This window comes from Pogoniulus pusillus, chromosome 10 (genome assembly GCF_015220805.1).
Source record: "Pogoniulus pusillus isolate bPogPus1 chromosome 10, bPogPus1.pri, whole genome shotgun sequence".
Classification (NCBI taxonomy): domain Eukaryota; kingdom Metazoa; phylum Chordata; class Aves; order Piciformes; family Lybiidae; genus Pogoniulus; species Pogoniulus pusillus.
Window position 1 is genome coordinate 1707943 of NC_087273.1, and position 18319 is coordinate 1726261.

The 18319-nt window shown below is 44.4% G+C and overlaps 1 protein-coding gene across 8 annotated transcripts in view; it reads left to right on the forward strand.

The window, feature by feature from the left end:
* Window positions 1-18319, forward strand: part of SLC10A7 (solute carrier family 10 member 7) — a 126651-nt gene that overhangs the window by 96815 nt on the left and 11517 nt on the right. For 6 of the 8 annotated variants that reach the window (XM_064149453.1, XM_064149455.1, XM_064149461.1 and 3 more), the window contains 3 exons: window positions 4466-4631; window positions 7625-7676; window positions 9198-9271. In XM_064149453.1, coding sequence (XP_064005523.1) covers window positions 4466-4631; window positions 7625-7676; window positions 9198-9271 — 292 coding nt within the window. Of the gene's footprint in view, window positions 1-4465; window positions 4632-7624; window positions 7677-7897; window positions 7973-9197; window positions 9273-10112; window positions 10248-18319 lie in introns of those variants that run through there. The other 2 variants (XM_064149456.1, XM_064149457.1) reach the window with 2 other exon arrangements.

The window sequence follows — 18319 nt, forward strand, 5'->3', positions numbered from 1 at the left end:
TTTTCCAGATTGAAAAAAAATGCCCTTTTTCCCCATCCCATCTTCAGAAAAGAAATATTAGTTTTGACTCTCCATAGCATAAAGATTTGGCATTTACTGATGCCCTAGAAGGGATGCAAAGGTGGGTGAAGCAGTACAAAGTTTGGAACTTTATAGCAGTGTGCAGGACTAGGTGAGAAGATCTGTCTGTCTGCCTTCACACAGGCACAGGCCCTGCAGGGCTGTCAGAATGGGGCCTAAGTGATAGGAGCTGTGCTTTGAGGACGAGGCTGTGCCTCTGAACTGCCATGCAGACCTTGGGGATGTGGAGGTGGCTGTGCTATGGGAGTCTGTGAAGAATGATCCATTTACGGTGTATAATCTCCTTTCCATCTCTCTGATGCTTTCTGCTAGTTTTCACAGCTACTGTCATCTTAGTTCACTTCCTTCCCAATTTTCTCCTCTTTCATCTCTTCCAGGCTTCACCAAAACAGTTCCAAGTATTCCATGCAGTCTTAATTCCTGGTTTGCCAGTACTGTGTGAAAAGAGATATTGCAAACTTGCTAAAGCCTTGCAGATTTTAGCCTGCCTCAAAGCTTTTCAAAAGAAAACTTCACCTTGTAGAGTTCTTTGCAAAGGTCTGTGGCTGTAAGTAGTGACAGTATCAGTGAGGAATGAGTTAGGGATCTTACCTTAAAAGACAAGGTCAGTAAGGCAAACACTGTGTTTAGGTGTAGGGATAACCCAGCAGAGTTTCAACTTGAATCATAGAATGGTTTAGGTTGGAAGGGACCTCAAGAATCATCCACTTCCACCCCACTGCCATAGGCAGGGACACCTCCCTCTAGAACAGGTTGCTCAAGGCATCATTCAACCTGGCCTTGAACACCTCCCTGGGCAACCTGTGCCGGTGTCTCACCACCCTCACTGCAAAGAACCCTTTCCTAACATCTAGTTTCAATCTCCCCTCTGCCAGTTCAAACCCATTACCCCTTGTCCTGTCATTACAAGATCTTGTCAATAGTCCCTCCTCAGCCTTCCTGTAGGCCCCTTCAGATACTGGAAGGCCACTGTAAATTCTCCTTGAAGCCTTCTCTTCTCCAGGCTGCAGACCCCAAACTCTCTCAGTCTGTCCTCCTAGCAGAGCTGCTGCAGCCCTCTGAGCATCTTCATGGCCCTCTTCCCGACTGGCTCTAATAATTCCATGTCCTCCTTGCACTGGGGGCTCCAGAGCTGCACACATTACTGCAGGTGAATATTAAATAATAATAGAGTATGCCATTGTTGTTATTCTACCAACAGCTCTGCCTACCCTCCCAAACTGTGTTTTTTTAACTGCCTCACATTAAGACAAAAAAAAAACCAAAACCCCAAACTAAATTCCCTTTGACTGGGATCTGTTGCTTGAGGCTTTTCAACCCCTCTTAGACTTTCTGCCAGAGGCTGCCAGCCCCACGGAACAACAGGGCTCACTAGCTGGCTCTGAACTTCATTCTGCTTGGTCTTTCTTGCATTTGGGGGATTTATTGTTATTTCACTACAGATCTTCATAATGTTTTTGTTAAGTTCTGTGTTAACCCTGAAAAGTTACAGAATTGGGTTAAGAATTAAAAGGCTTTCAAAGGATCCTTGTCCTGAAACAACTCTGCAGGGCATGATTAAGTAACAAATGGATTGTTTTCCAGTCAAAATGAATCAGCTGACATGAGCTTCCCTGTGAAAAATCTAGCTGACTCTTTACAGATAGCTGTAGGCTTGTGTTTCTCCACTCTTAAGTTATACAAGAATTTAGATTGCCTTGAGTCAGTAATCAGAGACTGAATTGACCTCCAGAATTATGGATCTTGAACCTTGTGAGAAAAGCAAAACCTGTGGGATTCTGTGAGCGAGGCTGTATTTTATCTGTGTTTACACAGTGTACATTGCCATGACACTGGGTTGAGTAGGTGATTTCCTGAAGCCACAATTGAATTCTTCCAGATCTGACCATGTAATTTTAAAGACAACCACAGCTGGGTAAGAAGCCAGGCAGGTACTTATGGTGCTGGATTCATAGTAACTGCAGACTAGGCAGAGGTGGGTGTTTCAAGAGAGCAGCCAAGTGAGGATTTGGAGGAAATGCTCTGGCAGTTTCAGTGTAAATCTGTGATTTCTTTCTCTTCTCTCAGCCTGTGATAATTAGGTATATACACTTAGTGTTGTCATGTATGTACACATCGCTCACTTAGTCAATACCTCCAGTGGAAGTTGTGTTGTAGCACAAGGAACCATCGTTGTTGTTCTTCAACATCTGCTTACTTTCAGTACAGATCTCCTGGAAGAACCATAAATAAATAGGTGGCTTTACATAGCTTTTCTTTTGCCCCAGTGTGACCTCAATTTAGGGCATAATAGGTTGAGTTAATTTTGGGGTTTTTGACGTTCATGGAATCATAGAATCAGCCAGGTTGGAAGAGACCTGCAAGCTCATCCAGTCCAACCTAGCACCCAGCCCTGGCCAATCAACCAGAGTGTGGCACTAAGTGCCCCAGCCAGGCTTTGCTTCAACACCTTCAGGGATGGTGAATCCACCACCTCCCTGGGCAGCCCACTCCAATGCAAATCACTCTCTCTGACAACAACTTCCTCCTAACATCCAGCCTAGACCTGCCCTGCCACAACTTCAGACTGTGTCCCCTTCTTCTGTTGCTGCTTGCCGGGCAGAAGAGACCAACCCCACCTGGTTACAGCCTCCCTTCAGGTAGCTGTAGGCAGCAATGAGCTCTGCCCTGAGTCTCCTCTTCTGCAGGCTGCACACCCCCAGCTCCCTCAGCCTCTCCTCACAGGGCTGTGCTCCAGGCACCTCGTTTGCCTTGCTGCCCTTCTCGGAACATGTTCCAGTACCTTAACATCTCTCTTGAATTGAGGAGCCCAGAACTGGACACAGCACTCAAGGGGTGGCCTGAACAGTGCTGAGCACAGGAGCAGAATAACCTTCCTTGTCCTGCTGGCCACACTGCTCCTGAGCCAGCCCAGGATGCCATTGGCTCTGCTGCCCACCTGGGCACACTGATGGAATGTGCTGCCCAGGGAAGCAAAGCCTGGATGGGGCACTTAATGCCATGGTCTGGTGGATTGGATAGGGCTGGGTGATAGGTTGGACTGGATAGTCTTGGAGGACTCTTCTAACTTGGTTGATTCTATGATTCTAGACAAGACCTTGTCAATAGTCCCTCCCCAGCCTTCCTGTAGGTCCCCTTCAGATATTGGAAGGCCACTATAAGGTCTCCTGGAAGCCTTCTCTTCTCCAGGCTGCAGAGCCCCAACTCTTGTAGTTTGTCCTCATAGCAGAGCTGCTGCAGCCCTCTAAGCATCTTGGTGGCCATCTCGAATAGCTCTAAAGTCTTGTGTGGTGTTGAAGAGTGAGTGGCGCTTATTGACGGCACTGCTATGGGAAGGGAGCAAGGACACCTTTAGGTAGAAAAGTTTCAGGATCTGGTGCTAGTACTTCTGAAAGATAATGGTGACAGAGAACATCAGGAGGTCTCAGGAGAAATCAGGCAAGATAATGTGATTGCTGAAAAATTCACACAAGTCACAGCTGTATGATGAAAGCTTTAAAAAGGGTTTGTTTGTGTTTTTCAAAGCATATAAAGAGAAGTAGAAGGGACTCCCCAGGCAGGGCTGAAATAGACACACTGGATCTGCCGAGGCTTGGTCCTGCAGTGCCTGGCAGCATTTGAAAGTTGGAGTTACTTTAAAATTTATGCTTGCTTCTCAAAAACATTTGAGCAAACCAACTTTGGGTTCTGCCCTCCTGCAAGTGCAGAAGTTCTGCTAAGTCCAGTCGGCTTCCTGGGTCTGGTGTGTTAGTTCTGGTATTCTGAGAGCGTGCAAATGGCATTTGTCTTTGGATTTACAGAAACTCCAGATATTCAGAGCCTGAATTATTTAAGCTCCCACAACACATGCACTTTTGCTTTTCAAGCTTGAGTTATAATTTAATTAAAAACTTCTGGTGCATCGCTGGCTCTTTAAATATTAACATGTTCCATGGATCACTTTCGATTATCTCCCGTCATGAAATTCCTGAAGATGTCAGATTTTTAAGATTCCCAAAGTTGCACTTGGAATTGTCTGTTGATGCAAAGGGGACTGTGATAATTACATACATCCATTAGTATCAGCAGAGGAGATAAACTTTGGGGAGGCTTAATGGGCATGTCTCGGTGACAGCTAGCAAAGAACATTTGGCGTGATTAAGGATGGGTTTGAATGTACTTGAAAATAGACTCTCATTATGGACGCCCAGTGGAAGTTGCACTACAAATGTTAAATTCCCCAGCAGAAGAGCTGTGTGGCAGGGAAGCTTTGAAATCCACTGTGGCCGTCATCCAAATGACTCTCTTCTCTTTGTGTCTTTCCGCTGTCAGATTCATTTTGTGATGCCCAACTTGGCTCCCTGCATCTTTGAAAAGAGGCAACCTGTTGGTTTCTGTGTTTCAGATTGTCCGAAGATACATCAAGGACTGGCTTGAAAGGAAGAAGCCTCCGTTTGGTGCTATCAGCAGCTGCGTGCTCCTCATGATCATCTACACAACCTTCTGTGATACCTTCGCCAACCCCAATATTGACCTTGACAAATTCAGCTTGATCATAATAGTGTTCATAAGTAAGTGCAGCCTTAGAGCATCTCTTGTAGCTGTGCTTCAGGTGTGGAAGCAGCTACATGTACTGGAAAGGAGGAGGCTGTGGGCGTACTGGGATGGGGCTGGAGCTTGTGCTTTTAGTGCATCTCGTAAACCAAATCCCACATTTCTTAGGGGTTGGATGCTTTTAGGAGATGGAGTAAGCATTTAGAAAGGGATGAATCTTGTTCCTTAGGTGTGCCTAAGATGGCTCAGTGGTTCTACCTTTCTGAAGGGGCACACAGTATTACTTTCCAAATGTTGGTGACCTTTCTCTTTCTTTATTATTCAGCAACTATAAATTTGCAGGTGCTGTGGTCCAAATAGAAAGGGAGGATTTGAGGTTGAGATGTTACTCGGAAGCACTCTAAGTAGTTTTTTCTTACTGTGCTATGAACCCAGAAACTAGCTGGGAGTTCCAGTGGGCTGATTTCTCTCTGTAGATGAGCACATCCCTTGCAGAGTATGAGAGCAGACTGCTGCTATCTTTGCCATCAGTTAAAAATACACTTGCAGATCACTGCCTCCCAGGGAAAGGCAATGGTGTACAGCCACTGTCTCCTCTTCCAGCAGGGAATTCCTGTCTTGCTTTAGACTATCCAGAGACAGTAATTCCAATTTGCTTAGAGGAGAGGCAGCTACAGTGCACTACATTATAAATCACATCCCATACACTCTGAAACTGTTAGACTTCAAGAATTCAATGCATCTCCTACTTGGAAGCGTGTGTGCATGCACTGCTTAATGTACCTCTGATAATTCCAGCCTCCACTAGTCAGGAGGAAATTTGCCCCTGCCCTTTGTGCTAAGTTCTTATTCTATCCTAGTTTTGGCAGGGTTTTTTTATTACCAAACACTCCAGGTGTATGGAATTAGAAATGCTACTGTGTAAATACTCTGAAAGCAAAGAAGGAAGCCTTGCTAAGGAGTGCTCTTTCCAAGAGGAAGACATAACTTGTTAGCACAGGCACCTCAGAAGGGCCACATCCCAGATGCACTTAAGTCAATGCAGGGTTGGCAGTAAAAGGAGGAATAGGGAAATTTTCAACTCTGGCTTAACATGCAGAGAAACTCAGAATGAAGTCATTTTGTGTTACTGTGCAGACTGCTACTTTGGGAAAGGGTGTGGAGTGAAATCAGTGTCTCATAGGCAGGGACACTTCCCACTAGAACAGGTTGCTCAAGGCCTCATCCAACCTTGCCTTGAACACCTCCCCAGGCAACCTGTGCCAGTGTCTCACCACCCTCACTGCTAAGAACCCCTTCCTAACATCCAGTTTGAATCTCCCCTCTGCCAGTTTAAACCCATTACCACTCATCCTGTCATTACAAGACCTTGTCAGTAGTCCCTCCCCAGCCTTCCTGTAGGTCCCCTTCAGATACTGGAAGGTCTTTTTTAGTTAAAAAGGCATCATCTGCCTTGGACAGGTGGTGTAGAGTGGCTGCTTCCATTGCCTGCCTTGCTCTTTCTTTTACTTCTCTGTGATCCAACTGCATTTGTGCCATGTGTGATTCTATAGACCACCTACAGTGCAATGCACTGAAAATCACTTCTTGTGTGCAGGACTAGAGTTTCAGAGAGAGAATATCAGCATCAGCTTTGAAACAGCTTGGAACATATTAGACCTCTTTTTAAAAATGTGTTAGACCTTCCTGTTCTGAAGTATTTATAAACCCAAAAGCCAGGGAAGATGTGAGGATGGATATGCACGTTGTAGTCCAGAAAAGTTCCTGTACCACCCCTGTGGCCCTTGTGATCTATCAGGATGTCAAATCAGCACAAGGAGATGAAACTGCCTTTATTTTTCTGCTGATCTAATGTTTTTATATAATCTTTGTTAATATTGTAGCCACAGCAACATATGCACAAGGGATAATTGGTGGCAACACATTGCTTAGTGCTTTCCAGAATGCTGTGTATTAAGAGGTTGCCTTTTTCTGTGCATATTAAATTCATGTAGGTGGTTGCAGAACAACTGTGGTTCAGGGACGATGGATGGCTGCCTTAGTTCACGAGGGAGGGGTTAAGTGCACGCTGAGGTGACATTTATACATCCTTGGAAATGTATGTAAGAGGGTGGTAAATGTCACCAGTAATAGCTAATATCTCTGCCGTGTTTCCCAGTTGTAAACTGGGGTCAAAATCAGATGTATTGTCTTGGCTAGCACTACCCTGTGGGACATGTTAGCCTTATTGCATTCACAAGCTTTGCAAGGAAAAGAGAGAGGACCCAGCCCAGGCTATGCTGGAGGCCCTTCCCCAGTAGCCCACAAAGCCCAAAGAGATCTCTGCAGGTCCCAGGGCTTCTCCTCCAGCTCTGTGGGCAGTTCTTGCTCTCTGGCACAGTGCTCAGTTGTTGCAGTTCCAGCAGCTAGCTGGCACAGCAGGCAAGCTGCCTGCTTCTCCCCACATCTCTGTACGCCAAAGATGGGCTCTGTGCATCCCACAACCCCCGTGGGTGTCAGGAGAGCTCCCTTCAGGGTGCTCAGGAACCACCCACACTTACAAAGCTGACTCAGCTTGAGCTGAAGTGGCTTTGTCTGGTGTACACTACCCAGTTCAGGAGCTAGACTTTGTCTCAGAGGGAATCAAAACATCTGTGATGATCTCCTAATAGTGATCATCCATCGGGAGAGTAATACACTCACTCTGAGAGATTTTATGTTTCCAACCTCATAAGCAAAACTAGCGCAAGCAGATGTGCAGCTTGTAGTAGTGAATGCCCCTGCCGTTTGTTGTGTCCAGAGATACTGGATTCAGAAGAACTTGTGCAGCCACTCTGGCTTTCTTCAGTGCAAGGAGAGGTATTGTTTTCTAGTCTTTAAAGGCTGCCTGTTGTTGGATCTTTCTAAATGTGGTCCAGCCTGGATTCTGACCTGCAGTACGGGGCAAGAAGTACAGACGCAGCAATTGCAGAGGCTGAAATGTGCTTTACTTCTGTGCTCCAAGTCTAATTTTAACTTCTTTCTCTTCCAGTATTTTCTATACAGATGAGCTTCATGTTTTTGACTTTCCTCTTCTCCACAAGGTAATTGAGTGTGCTGAATCAGAACTTTTGGCTGTTTGTTTTGTGTGGTATCTTTGCTTTGGGTGATGCAGTTTATGCAAATGTGTGAGAGCAGCTCTCTGAATAGGGGTGACCTCATTTTGGTGTTTCAGTATTGTCCTTGCTGCATTTTTCTCTGTTAGAGTTTCATAGGCTCAGAGAGCAGGACCTGAATTCTGTCCTTTCTTGTGTGTTAATTACAGAGTTGTTAAATCTCAATCAATCACTGCTATACCTCATCCACTGAAAAAAATGGATTTGCACAGATGTCACTGAAGGTATAATTTGCCCTGCAGACATGCTGATGACATATGAGAGAGAGAACTCAGTTTGACTTTTTACATCTCAAGATACATTTGCTGGGCTGGCAATTCACTCTTCTCTGTATATGTCAAATTGTTACATTTATATGGTGGTTCTTAAAAGACAGTTGGCTTGAGCTAATGTTTGGTAGAGCTGGGTTTTCCCTCTTAGATCTCCACCAGGAAGACACAGTCGTACATTCCCTGCCCAGTGCTGTGGGAATGCTGTCAGCCAGTGGCTTAGGGCATCACTTGAGTGCACAGCAGAGTGCTCACCACTGTCCTCTCACTTAGGGTCACTGGAGTCTTAGCAGCACTCTGCTGAATGGGAAGTGCTGCAGTACAGCAGGCTCCAGACATGCTTTATGTAAATGATAACATCTGTAAGGCAGAACCACAAAGAAGGCTTCCATTTGTTTATGTTAGTTCCACTTTTTTAGTAGTGCCACAGGGAAATTTCTCCAGGCTAAGGTCATACCTTGACCGTAGAAGGCATTTTAAAGGTAACTTCTGAACTTCTAGATCTAGCCTGGGGGAAGATATGTTCCAACTGTAAAATCTGAAATGCCATAAGTAGTAACTGACTCAATGTGCTAAATACTTGGAATCTCATAAAATTATTCCCAGCTTGGACTGAAGTTGACTGGATCTGCTGACCAGTCATGTACTTCTTTCTGTTTGTCAGTTTTCCACCCTTCCTGGTCTTACTCCCAGTGTGTAAAGCCTTAGGTGCAGGATTTTTTAAAGTGGAAGATAACTCCATGTTGTAAGCAGTGCTCATAGTGTAGACACTGAGCATTTTGTTAGCACTACATAGTAGGAAAGGAAATGGTAGGTCATTCTCTTTAGTCACAGAGACAGGCTGGCCGCTGCTGTGACAGAACATGCTTGCAAAAGTAACCTTGGCTGGAGTAAAGCTGTGTCCTACATACCAGGTCTTCAGAATTCCTGTTCCTCCTCTCTGCTCATTGGAGAGTTTGCCACAGCTGAGAAACAATTCTGCTTTTAAAAAAAACCCCACCCAAAACACAACCAAACAAAGCAAACAGTACTGTTCATCTGTAGGTAGAGTTACTGCTGTCACTACACCTGATCAGTGTGCCGCCAACGTGCATCTGGATGCTCCAAGTAGTCTATTGAATCAATGATGTTCTAAAAAGGTTTTTACTATCAGACGTTACTAAAACTCTTTCTTTTCTAGGGATAACTCTAATTTCACACCAGCAGACACAGTGGCTATCATTTTCTGTTCCACACACAAATCCCTCACTCTAGGTAAGTCAGGAGATAAGCTTTTAAGCAAAACAACAGTAACATTCATGCCTTGCTGTGTTCAAAACAAGAAAATTGCTGGTTGCTGGCTTTTCTGCTTAAATGGTTTGGGGTTTAGTGTGACAAGTAATGCCACCAGTGTGATACTAATAGCAGGATGAAATTTGTGCACAGACAGGGCAGACAACAGTCTTCTCAGCTGAGATTGTAGTGCTTGTACAGCAAGAGCACCTTATTTATGGAAAGCTGGGGTGTTCTTTCTCTTCTTATCTGCTCTGTTGACAACATTTCAGGTTTGTTACTGAAAAGATTGTAAGGTAGATCTGCCCAGCCCCAGTAAAATCTCACCCCTAAAAGCTGGGAGGTACAAGTGAAAATTCCAAGCACAAGTACCCAGAAGTCACAGACAGACAGGACTGCCTTTTGCTTAACGTCCCCAAACGTCTGTGTGTTCACTTCAGGTCTGCAGACAGTTTGGAGTTTTATTTACTAGCATTCACTTATCAAAACATCACAGAATTATTTGTCACTTGTGACCCCTTGGTGATAATAAGAGAAATTCCCTAAGTCCTACCCGCAGCCAAATGGAAGCTACTGCTTCCCCCATGACACTCAGTCAGTATTTGAGTCTTTTCTTACCCTTTTGTGAGCTGTGAAAACATGGAGTTGGTAAAACACATGACTGAATATGTGCCCCCTGTACCTGCCACAGAGAAACGCAGCTGGGGTCAGTAACAAAGGGAAGAACTCAGTCTGAAATGGGGGAAGCGCAAGTCAGGACTGAGGTGGCCTGCTTTCCCAGTCAGTCTGTCAGTGAAACTCATCTCAGGGTTCTTTGCTTCAGCCAGGCCTGTGCTGCAGAAGTGTTAGCAAGTGCCCTTGAAAGTCTGTGGGAAGTGAAGGAGTTCCTGGAAGACAAGAAAAAGGCAAACACAAAGCCTCTTTTTCCCAGTGGAAATGAGGAGGGGATGAGGAATTAGAGATCAGTGAGTTTGTCTTCATTTTGTGGAAAACTACTGAAGCAGATAAGTATTTTAAGAGTGTAGGAAGAAACAAAGGCACAAGTAACAGCTCCATAGGTTTGTCAAATGAGTGTCTTGCCAAACTAAGCTAATTGCCTTGCACACGAGGCCCTGTGGGTTGCAGAGAAGCAGCAAAAGTTGGATGGCTTGAGAGTGTTATGGCTTTTGACACTTGCATGATGTTGTGGGCTCCACAATTAAAAAATAATGTGGACCAACTGGAAAGAGATCAGAGGAGAGTGCCATGAATGATCATAGACCTCAGAATCTGAGCCCTCAGGAAGGCTGAAACAGTTGGGATTGTTGAGAAGGCAGCTGAAATGCAGTAGTGATCTTCAAATGCATAAAGGACTGATGCAAAGAAGGCAAAAACTTTGAGAAGGGAAGGCTTTTGTTACACTGATGATGATTTAAGCTACCAGTCTGGGAAACCTGTCTAGCTTAGAATACCTTGATGTCTTGAATCTCCTGTCACTGCAGACAAGCCTCAGACAGGGACTTGATAACTGAAGTCGATCCTGCCTTGGAGCAGAACATAGAGTATATGGCATTAGGTCTTTCTCAGCCGAATGTTCTATGAAATTGGAGTTTGAGACTGTGTTCAGGAGGACAGTTACACTTGTACATACAGAAAGCACTGCCACAGGTAACTCAGAACATACTCCCTGCTTGGAGGTGCCTGTAAACTTAGGCCACAGCTGTGATTACAGAAAAGAAGCTGCTCGTGCTTAGCAACACAAAGGCATAGGTCTCCCCTTTGCTCCCCAGTGAAAACAGTTTTGCATATATGCTGTTAAATACTTCTGCAGCGTGCTGTGACACTGAGACAATAAGCACAGTGAATGTCCTGTAGAGGTTTGCCATCACACCCCCAAAAAGGGGACTCTTCGTTTACACACTGTACTGAGTGTCATCATGCAGCAGTTCTTGATCTGCACCCTGTGCAGAGAGCTAAGCCAGATCAGTTTTCTTCTGCTAGTCTGCTCTCCTTTGTATTCTAAAGAAGCCTTGTTGGCTCCTGTAAGAGAACTAAAGGAGCAACTTTCGAGGTGCTATTCCTTCACTGAAGGAAGGAGCAGAATAGATCTAGCTTGGTTTTAAGGATCAGCTAAATCTGTCCACAGGACAGTCTTGCCCACCCTGATCTTAGCAGAAAGAAGAACAGATGTAGGCATTGTGGCCCCTTCTTCTTGTGTTGTTCTGTCACGTTTCTACTTGTCCAGAGGTGTTTCCTGTGAGCTGCGTGACAAGAAACCCTTCGGTTGTCTTGTAGCAGACAGTTGTTCCCTCTCCCTCTGTCATTACAATGTCTGAAAGCACAAGCACAGCTCAGGGTCTGGTATCACATCGGTTGTGGAGCTCTGCTTTGTTCGTCTTCAGGATTGCAGCGGTGGTGTGTAAATGACCCCCCAACACTTGTTCTTTCACTTTGAAACTGATTTCTCCCAGCTTGGCAGGTGAAACTCCAAATAGGTATGTCTGGCCTGTTCCCTGGGGAGCTTAGAATGGCACTGACTAAAGTGGGAGAAGAGCTGACAGCTTTAAAGCTTTAGAAGTGGTAATAGGAGAGGCATGAGAAGGCTTTTATAAGTCACTTTCTCCCACACCATATTATGAAACCAACTAATTCCCATGCAGTGCATGCTCATGAGGCCAACTGCCACTTCCACTGTCGAAACCATGAGTAAGTGCTTGCTCTGCACGGAGATGAGTGCTGTTCCCATATGCTGGGTTTTATTTTGTAGACACAACAGTTGACACAGTTTTTGTCTCAAAGATCAGAGTGCAGGGCATGTTTGTGTAAGGACAAATGACACAGGCTTAGGTGCCTCTGCATTTCTTTCTTAGGAGCACAAGCTGCTGTTCCTGCCCGGTTGGGGGAGGGGGGCTGCTTTGGCAGGATATTTTGAGGACAGTGCATCACATACGCAGAAAAACTAATGTTTATTTGTGTTTCACTTAATGAGTGAAACGGGAGCTGAGCTTACAAGGAGCAAAGATAAATGCAGCATTCACAATGCCCTCTGGCACATCCACCCACACTTTGTTCTCTTTCTCCCTTCTCCCACTCACATATATGCAGAAAACATGTGAGCACACACATCCGCCGACGTTTGATGCATGGCTTTTATTAGTGCATTTGCCAGTGATTGATTAGTACTTAGTATTAGTACTTCTTCTATTGATTGATTGCAGATGAAGTGACTATTTGACCTTTAATTATGAGCCTTGCTATTGAAAATGACATTGAGCTATGGCTTCACATAATCCATCTGGAAAGCCCGACGTGATGCCATTCCCTGGAGTTCATTCAGTGAGAGGAGACGAGGCCTGAAGGAAGTGCAAAGCTATCAGTGTGGCTCATCCAAAAAACCGCTGCAGTTGTTGCTTGCACTTACACAAAAGTTGCAGCTGAGTGCAGAACGTTATTTCATTTGTTCCACAGAGAGAGAGAGAGAGTTGCTAGCTCCAGGGGTAAAATGCAGGATCGTCAACAGCTATTTTCACTTCTGTTCTTTGTATTTACTATGTAAAGTTATCTTGTTGGCAACAAACAGAGCACTGCTGCCTATTTGGGCTGCCACAAGTACAGAGATTAGTCCTGAGGGACAGCAAATTGGTAAAAAAGCCAAACCAAACCTAAGGCACAAAAACCAACTCCACCTTGTAATCAACCCAGGGTATTGTTTGTGATGCAGAGTGTGTTTTTAACTCCTTTGGCTTTGTCAGTGAAGCAGTTTTTCACCATGGAATTCTGAGAGCAATGCGATCAAAGTTCCTCAGCTATGAAGTGCTTTCAGGAAATGCTAGAGTTCTTTGGCAAGTAAAAGGCAAAGGGCTGGCTTTCTCTTCTCTTGGTTTTAATTTCATTCATGTTTATTTTCTCAGTGCTCAGCTTCTTACTGCATGAGTCCAGGACTGATAGTCTGTACTTGAAACAATTCCTAGAAGCCTGCTGCAGCACACAAGAAGATTCACAGACCACTCAGTTGTCTGGGAGCACATCACCCGGGCTACGGATTAATCAGCCCATGTCTTCCCCACGGTTCCCCAGCTGCACAGGGTGACAGCATCCTGCTCACATACAGCTCCAGTCTGCTCACAGCTATCTCTAGCTTGTTCATGTATTCTGCAGATAGCTCCTTCCCAGATTTTTCAGAGATGAATAATGTATTTGCTTAGTGTTAGCTTGGCCTTTACCTCATTTGTTTTTTTCCCAAAGTCTGTGAAGTGCTGTACTAATGGAACAGAGACTCCTCTGATTTGGTGGTGATTATCACCTGTTCCATTTGGAAAATGCTAAAATGTAGATCCCTTTGATTTTAAAAAGGAGCCATCTCTTAATTCTGTAACAGAAAATAAGATGGTAGAAGCAGGTGCATTGCCCTAAGTGAGTATTCAAGCTACCCTCTGTGGTGTTTTTGAAAAGTAGTGGTTGTTCTCTGCTCCTGGCACAGAACTGTCCTCTGAGGTGATTATTCATCAAAGTACTGACAGTGACTGGCTATAAACATGTGAATAATTTCTCTGGCTTTCACATAAAGCTCTAGCAAATAATCCTGGTTAATTCTGCTCTGAAAGTTTGAGAGTTAAGACTTTTGCTGCTGTCTCTTCTGCCTTCAGAATTGTCTTGTGAGTGTTGAACAGGAGATGTTACTGCTGGCATTGTGTCATGCTTCTCGGTGAGATTGGTCCTTGGATTTGCATATATTCTTACCTCTTACAGACCTTTAGTCTCATTTCCTCCTCAAGTGTCTGATAGAGCAGTGTAAATGAAAATGATCTGGCTGCTCCTCTGCCTAGAAGTGGTGGGTGCCAACCCTGAGGGCAGAAGGGAAGCTGCTGGGAGAAATATGCTTGCGAGAGTGAGTATCTTGTGAAGGCCATTTCTGGGTCAGTATGCACCACTCACTACTACCAGAAAGTTAAAAACATCTGACATCCCAGGGGCCTTAGTGGCTGCTAAAACCTTTAATGAGTTTTGCTACTGCAGTTCTTTGGGCCAGAATGAAGTTTTTCTCCTCCTTTCAGCCCTGAATCTGCTTGCAAAGAGCAGCAAGTGATGGGCTGTGCTTTTTCTTCTGCCCTGTGATTCCCTTTCTCTTTGTCCTCTTTCTGCCTCTGGAAAGTAAGAACTGAGGGCTTCATGTTACATTTGTGGGGAGAGGAGAAGCACCTGGGCCTATTGCACTTCTCTCATGTTAGCATCTTGTAGCCCCACCTGAGGGCAGGTGGATTTGCTTTTCTAGCTCAGCAGTCTTCCAACACTTGGTTCTTACCAAACAGTGTTACCTGTCAGGCTATTGCTATGTAATTGGCATGTCTTTGTTCTCAGCAGACCCCGAAGAGTGCTTCCTTCCAGCAGAGCTACCATATCAGAATGTTAGCAAAATCAAGCCTAGACTGAAGGCTTCTGTAGTTTGGAATAACAGGAATGTTTCTGCTTGCACAGGCTGTGGTCACTCTGATAATCTGTGCCAGAGCATCTCTCTTAATGAATTTCTCATGCTACTCATTTACGTGGCTGGGCAAGCACACCCTGCTTGCCTCCTTCAGAGCAGAGCATCCCTAGAGACTGTGCTCTCAGGAAGGAAATGTGCTGGCAGGTCAGTCTGAAGGTAGGACGTAGCACAGTCCAGCAAGTTACAACAGCTTTTGGACACTGGGCTCTTAATCACCAGATTCACAGCCTACTCCAGTTTGCTCAGTTTTGGCCCCTCTCTGATTCCAGAAGGGGAAATACTGGAGTAAATTAGGGAATCTCCTTTCCTTTCTGACCCGAAATGCATGCTTCTTTGATTAAACTGAGAATGTGGCAAGAAATTCTGTACCAGCTCCCAGGGCTTCCTTTTCATCTATATACTCTGCCAGTAGTAGGGTTTTTATTAATATTTAGAAAGTTTGCCTCCAGCAGTACTAAAATGTGCATCAGAGGACAACAGTTGTTTACTGTGTTTGAACTGAAGAATCTCACCCAGGAGATCTCATTCACTTGAAGCTTACATCTCTCAATCTCGACTTGCAGAAAGAGATCGATGAATAACAATTGTCAGTTCAGAGTTGCACCTCTCCAATTATTTATTTGGTCGTGTGTCTTCCCAGACACACGCATGAAATTGCATCAGACACTAAAACCAGATTGCAGGGCTTTAGTGACAGCAAGCTCCTGCCTCTTTGTAATAGTAATAAAAGAAATAAACACACATCTCCATCTGTAAAATTGTCATGACAAGAGAGCCCTCCCTCCCCAGCAAAACCAGTTCATGTTAATTGATCTCCTTTGCCAAAGTACCATTCTGCTCAGCAGCCAGCTGACAGGTTACCCTGGGGAAGAGCTGTGTTTGGACAGGACTCAAAGTCTCTTTTTTCTTACCTCAAGCTGGCAGAGGCTACAAGTGTCACCCATGCTAAAGCTGGTGAGTATCGAAGATGATGTTGAGTCTCCCTGAGAGAGTTGCATCTACATTTGCTGCTCTCAGCGCACCTCCTGGCAGCCAGTCTGAGCCGCTGACTCCAGACACTTCCCAAACTGTGGCTGCAAAGATGTGAAAAATCCCCAGCAGCAGTAAAATGCAGAAATCTCCTATTGCTGGATGCCCTTGGGAATCTGGTGGAGGGATCTTCCTCAAGAAGCTTCCAAGACCACTGCAGGCATATAAGTCTACACCACAGAGTTTCAGACCAGTAAAAAGTATGCCTCAGTATCTCTAGGCAGTGAGCTGTTCCCAGGTGGCTGGAGCACTAAAGCTTTGCTCACCTCATCTCTGCTGTGCTTGGTCACAGAAACCAGGTGAAGAGTGAATTAAAGGGCCAATTATGCAAGTATTCCTAGCAAATACATTTGCTGTCCTTGTTGCTTTAAAAAGAAGCATTTTCTTGCTTTGCCATCCATAATGAATTTCTGTATCATGTTCTGCCTTTGCAGTGAGGTTTCAGGAGAAGAGCTTTAAAAAAGTGGCATCTGATGAAAAGATAGGAGGAAACAGCTTGGAGCATAAAAACTTTCCTACTTGTCTTTACAAACATAATAACAACAACTGTAAAACAAGTCCTGTAATGGCTTTTAAAACAATATGTGTCAATAAAATTCACGTAGTCAGAACTTCAATGCTGAGAAATCTGAGCCTCAGCTAATGTTCAGTGAAATAATCAAATGAATCAAATCTCTGCTCTGTGTTTTTAGGGTATTCTTTGTCCAGAATTCCTTTTGCTAGTGTGTCTAACCTATTAAACTTTCCAAAAACTGTAGAGAAGGGAAGGCAGGTTTTTAAAGTTCATAGTTTAGATATTGCAGGTGGATTCCAAGGAAGAATTTGCCTCATGCCTTTAGTATGTCATGAAAACTAAGCTGATATCCAAAGCAATAAAGCAAGCACTCAAGTGTGAGGATCAGCTTGCAACATTGCCATGCCTGCATTGTTGTGTCAGTTTAAGGATGAGTCACGTTTAAAATGTGACTTATGGTGGTTCAATTCTTTCTTGAATTCCCTTCTAACTGATGACTACTACCATATTGTCAGACAGGTGGAGGTGTTTGGGAGTCTGAGGCACAAGTCCTCAGTTGTTGGTGATTAGCAGCTGGTCAGATTGCCTGTGTTGCTCATCAGACATCACTTCCAATCTGGGTGCACCCGTTCAGAACCCTGAAACAGACAAACTGCACTTTTCCTTCTCTCCCTCACACCTTTTACATTTGTATTTACTTAAAGCTTTGATAGTATCAAGGTGTTCTGGTAGCTGTCCTTACACTGCACTTAAGCTGCTGTTTTGGGGGATAAGTGTAGTGAGCCACTTACCTGAAGAACAAAAGTTAGTAAAAGCAGCCAAAGCATATTAGGTTTTAATCTCTTTTTCATTACTGTTAGATTTTGTGGCAAGAGAACTATCTTATTTCTCATTCATTTCTCTTCCTCCTTCTCCTTTATTTAAGTGTTAAACCAGTCCAGGGTTTTACAACATGGTGTGGGGCTCAGATTCTTGCGTTCTGGGGTGACTTTGTGTCAAATATTGTGACCAAATCTCAGCATTCCCAGTAACCTCAGTCCTCTGAAAGAGGTGAGTCATCTAACGTCATGTGGGGGCTTGCTGAATATTCTGGTCAAACTGTGCTCTTTCCCAAGGAGAGGGATGAAGCTGGAAATGGTTTAGAAGGTGAGGGTCCATGCAGACCTCCAAGCCCTCCATTTTTTTTCTGCAGCTCTTCAGAGTCCCTTTTCTGCAGCTGCAGTTTTCCTCTACAGCTCTTCCAGATTCCCTTAATGTCTCACCATCAGTCCCTTGTAAAACATGCCCCTCAGATGTTTGCTTTTACCACTTTGTCAGCCTGTTTTTTGCTTTTCCATTACAGTTATCACTGACCTGAAATATGAAAACATATGGAAAAGGAAAAAAAAAAGTCTTTTTTTTTCCTCATCAAGAATATCTTAAGCACAAGTCTTGGTACAGTATGCATGGGGCAGAAAGGCAGTGGGAATTTCCATGGCAGTGTTTGGCTTCATCACCAAGGTGCAACTGAACCAAATGTGCCACAAATCATTGTGTACTGTAAACCTTTGTCCAGCCACTGCAGGTGGGCTCTTGCCTTGACACTGTTACTTGCTTCTGGACAGGAGAGGAGCAAATATCTATTACCTTCTCTCAGCCTTAATTCCTTTGCAGATTTCAAATGACTCTACAGTTTAGGATCTCTTGGCTAAGGCCAAGAGCAACAGAACTCTCAGAATTACAGCTGGAATGGGGTTAGAAAAGGACTACCAAATTTTCCTCTGAGGCATTTTTCACCAGGGAGGAACTTGGCTTTTTTTGGGGGGCTCAGCTTCAATTAATCTGTCCTCCCTCTGATGTGATTTACATTGGGAGGTGCTTTCTTCAGTTGAAGTAGGAATGCTCAGCTGCAAACAAATATCTGTGTTGTTATGGATTGCCAGATACTGTTCAGCTATTCCCACTGCTGAAACAAACTGCTTTGATGGAAATACTATTAATCTGAGGGCATGTTTGGAGAGGGAATGGATCTAGGAAAAAGAAT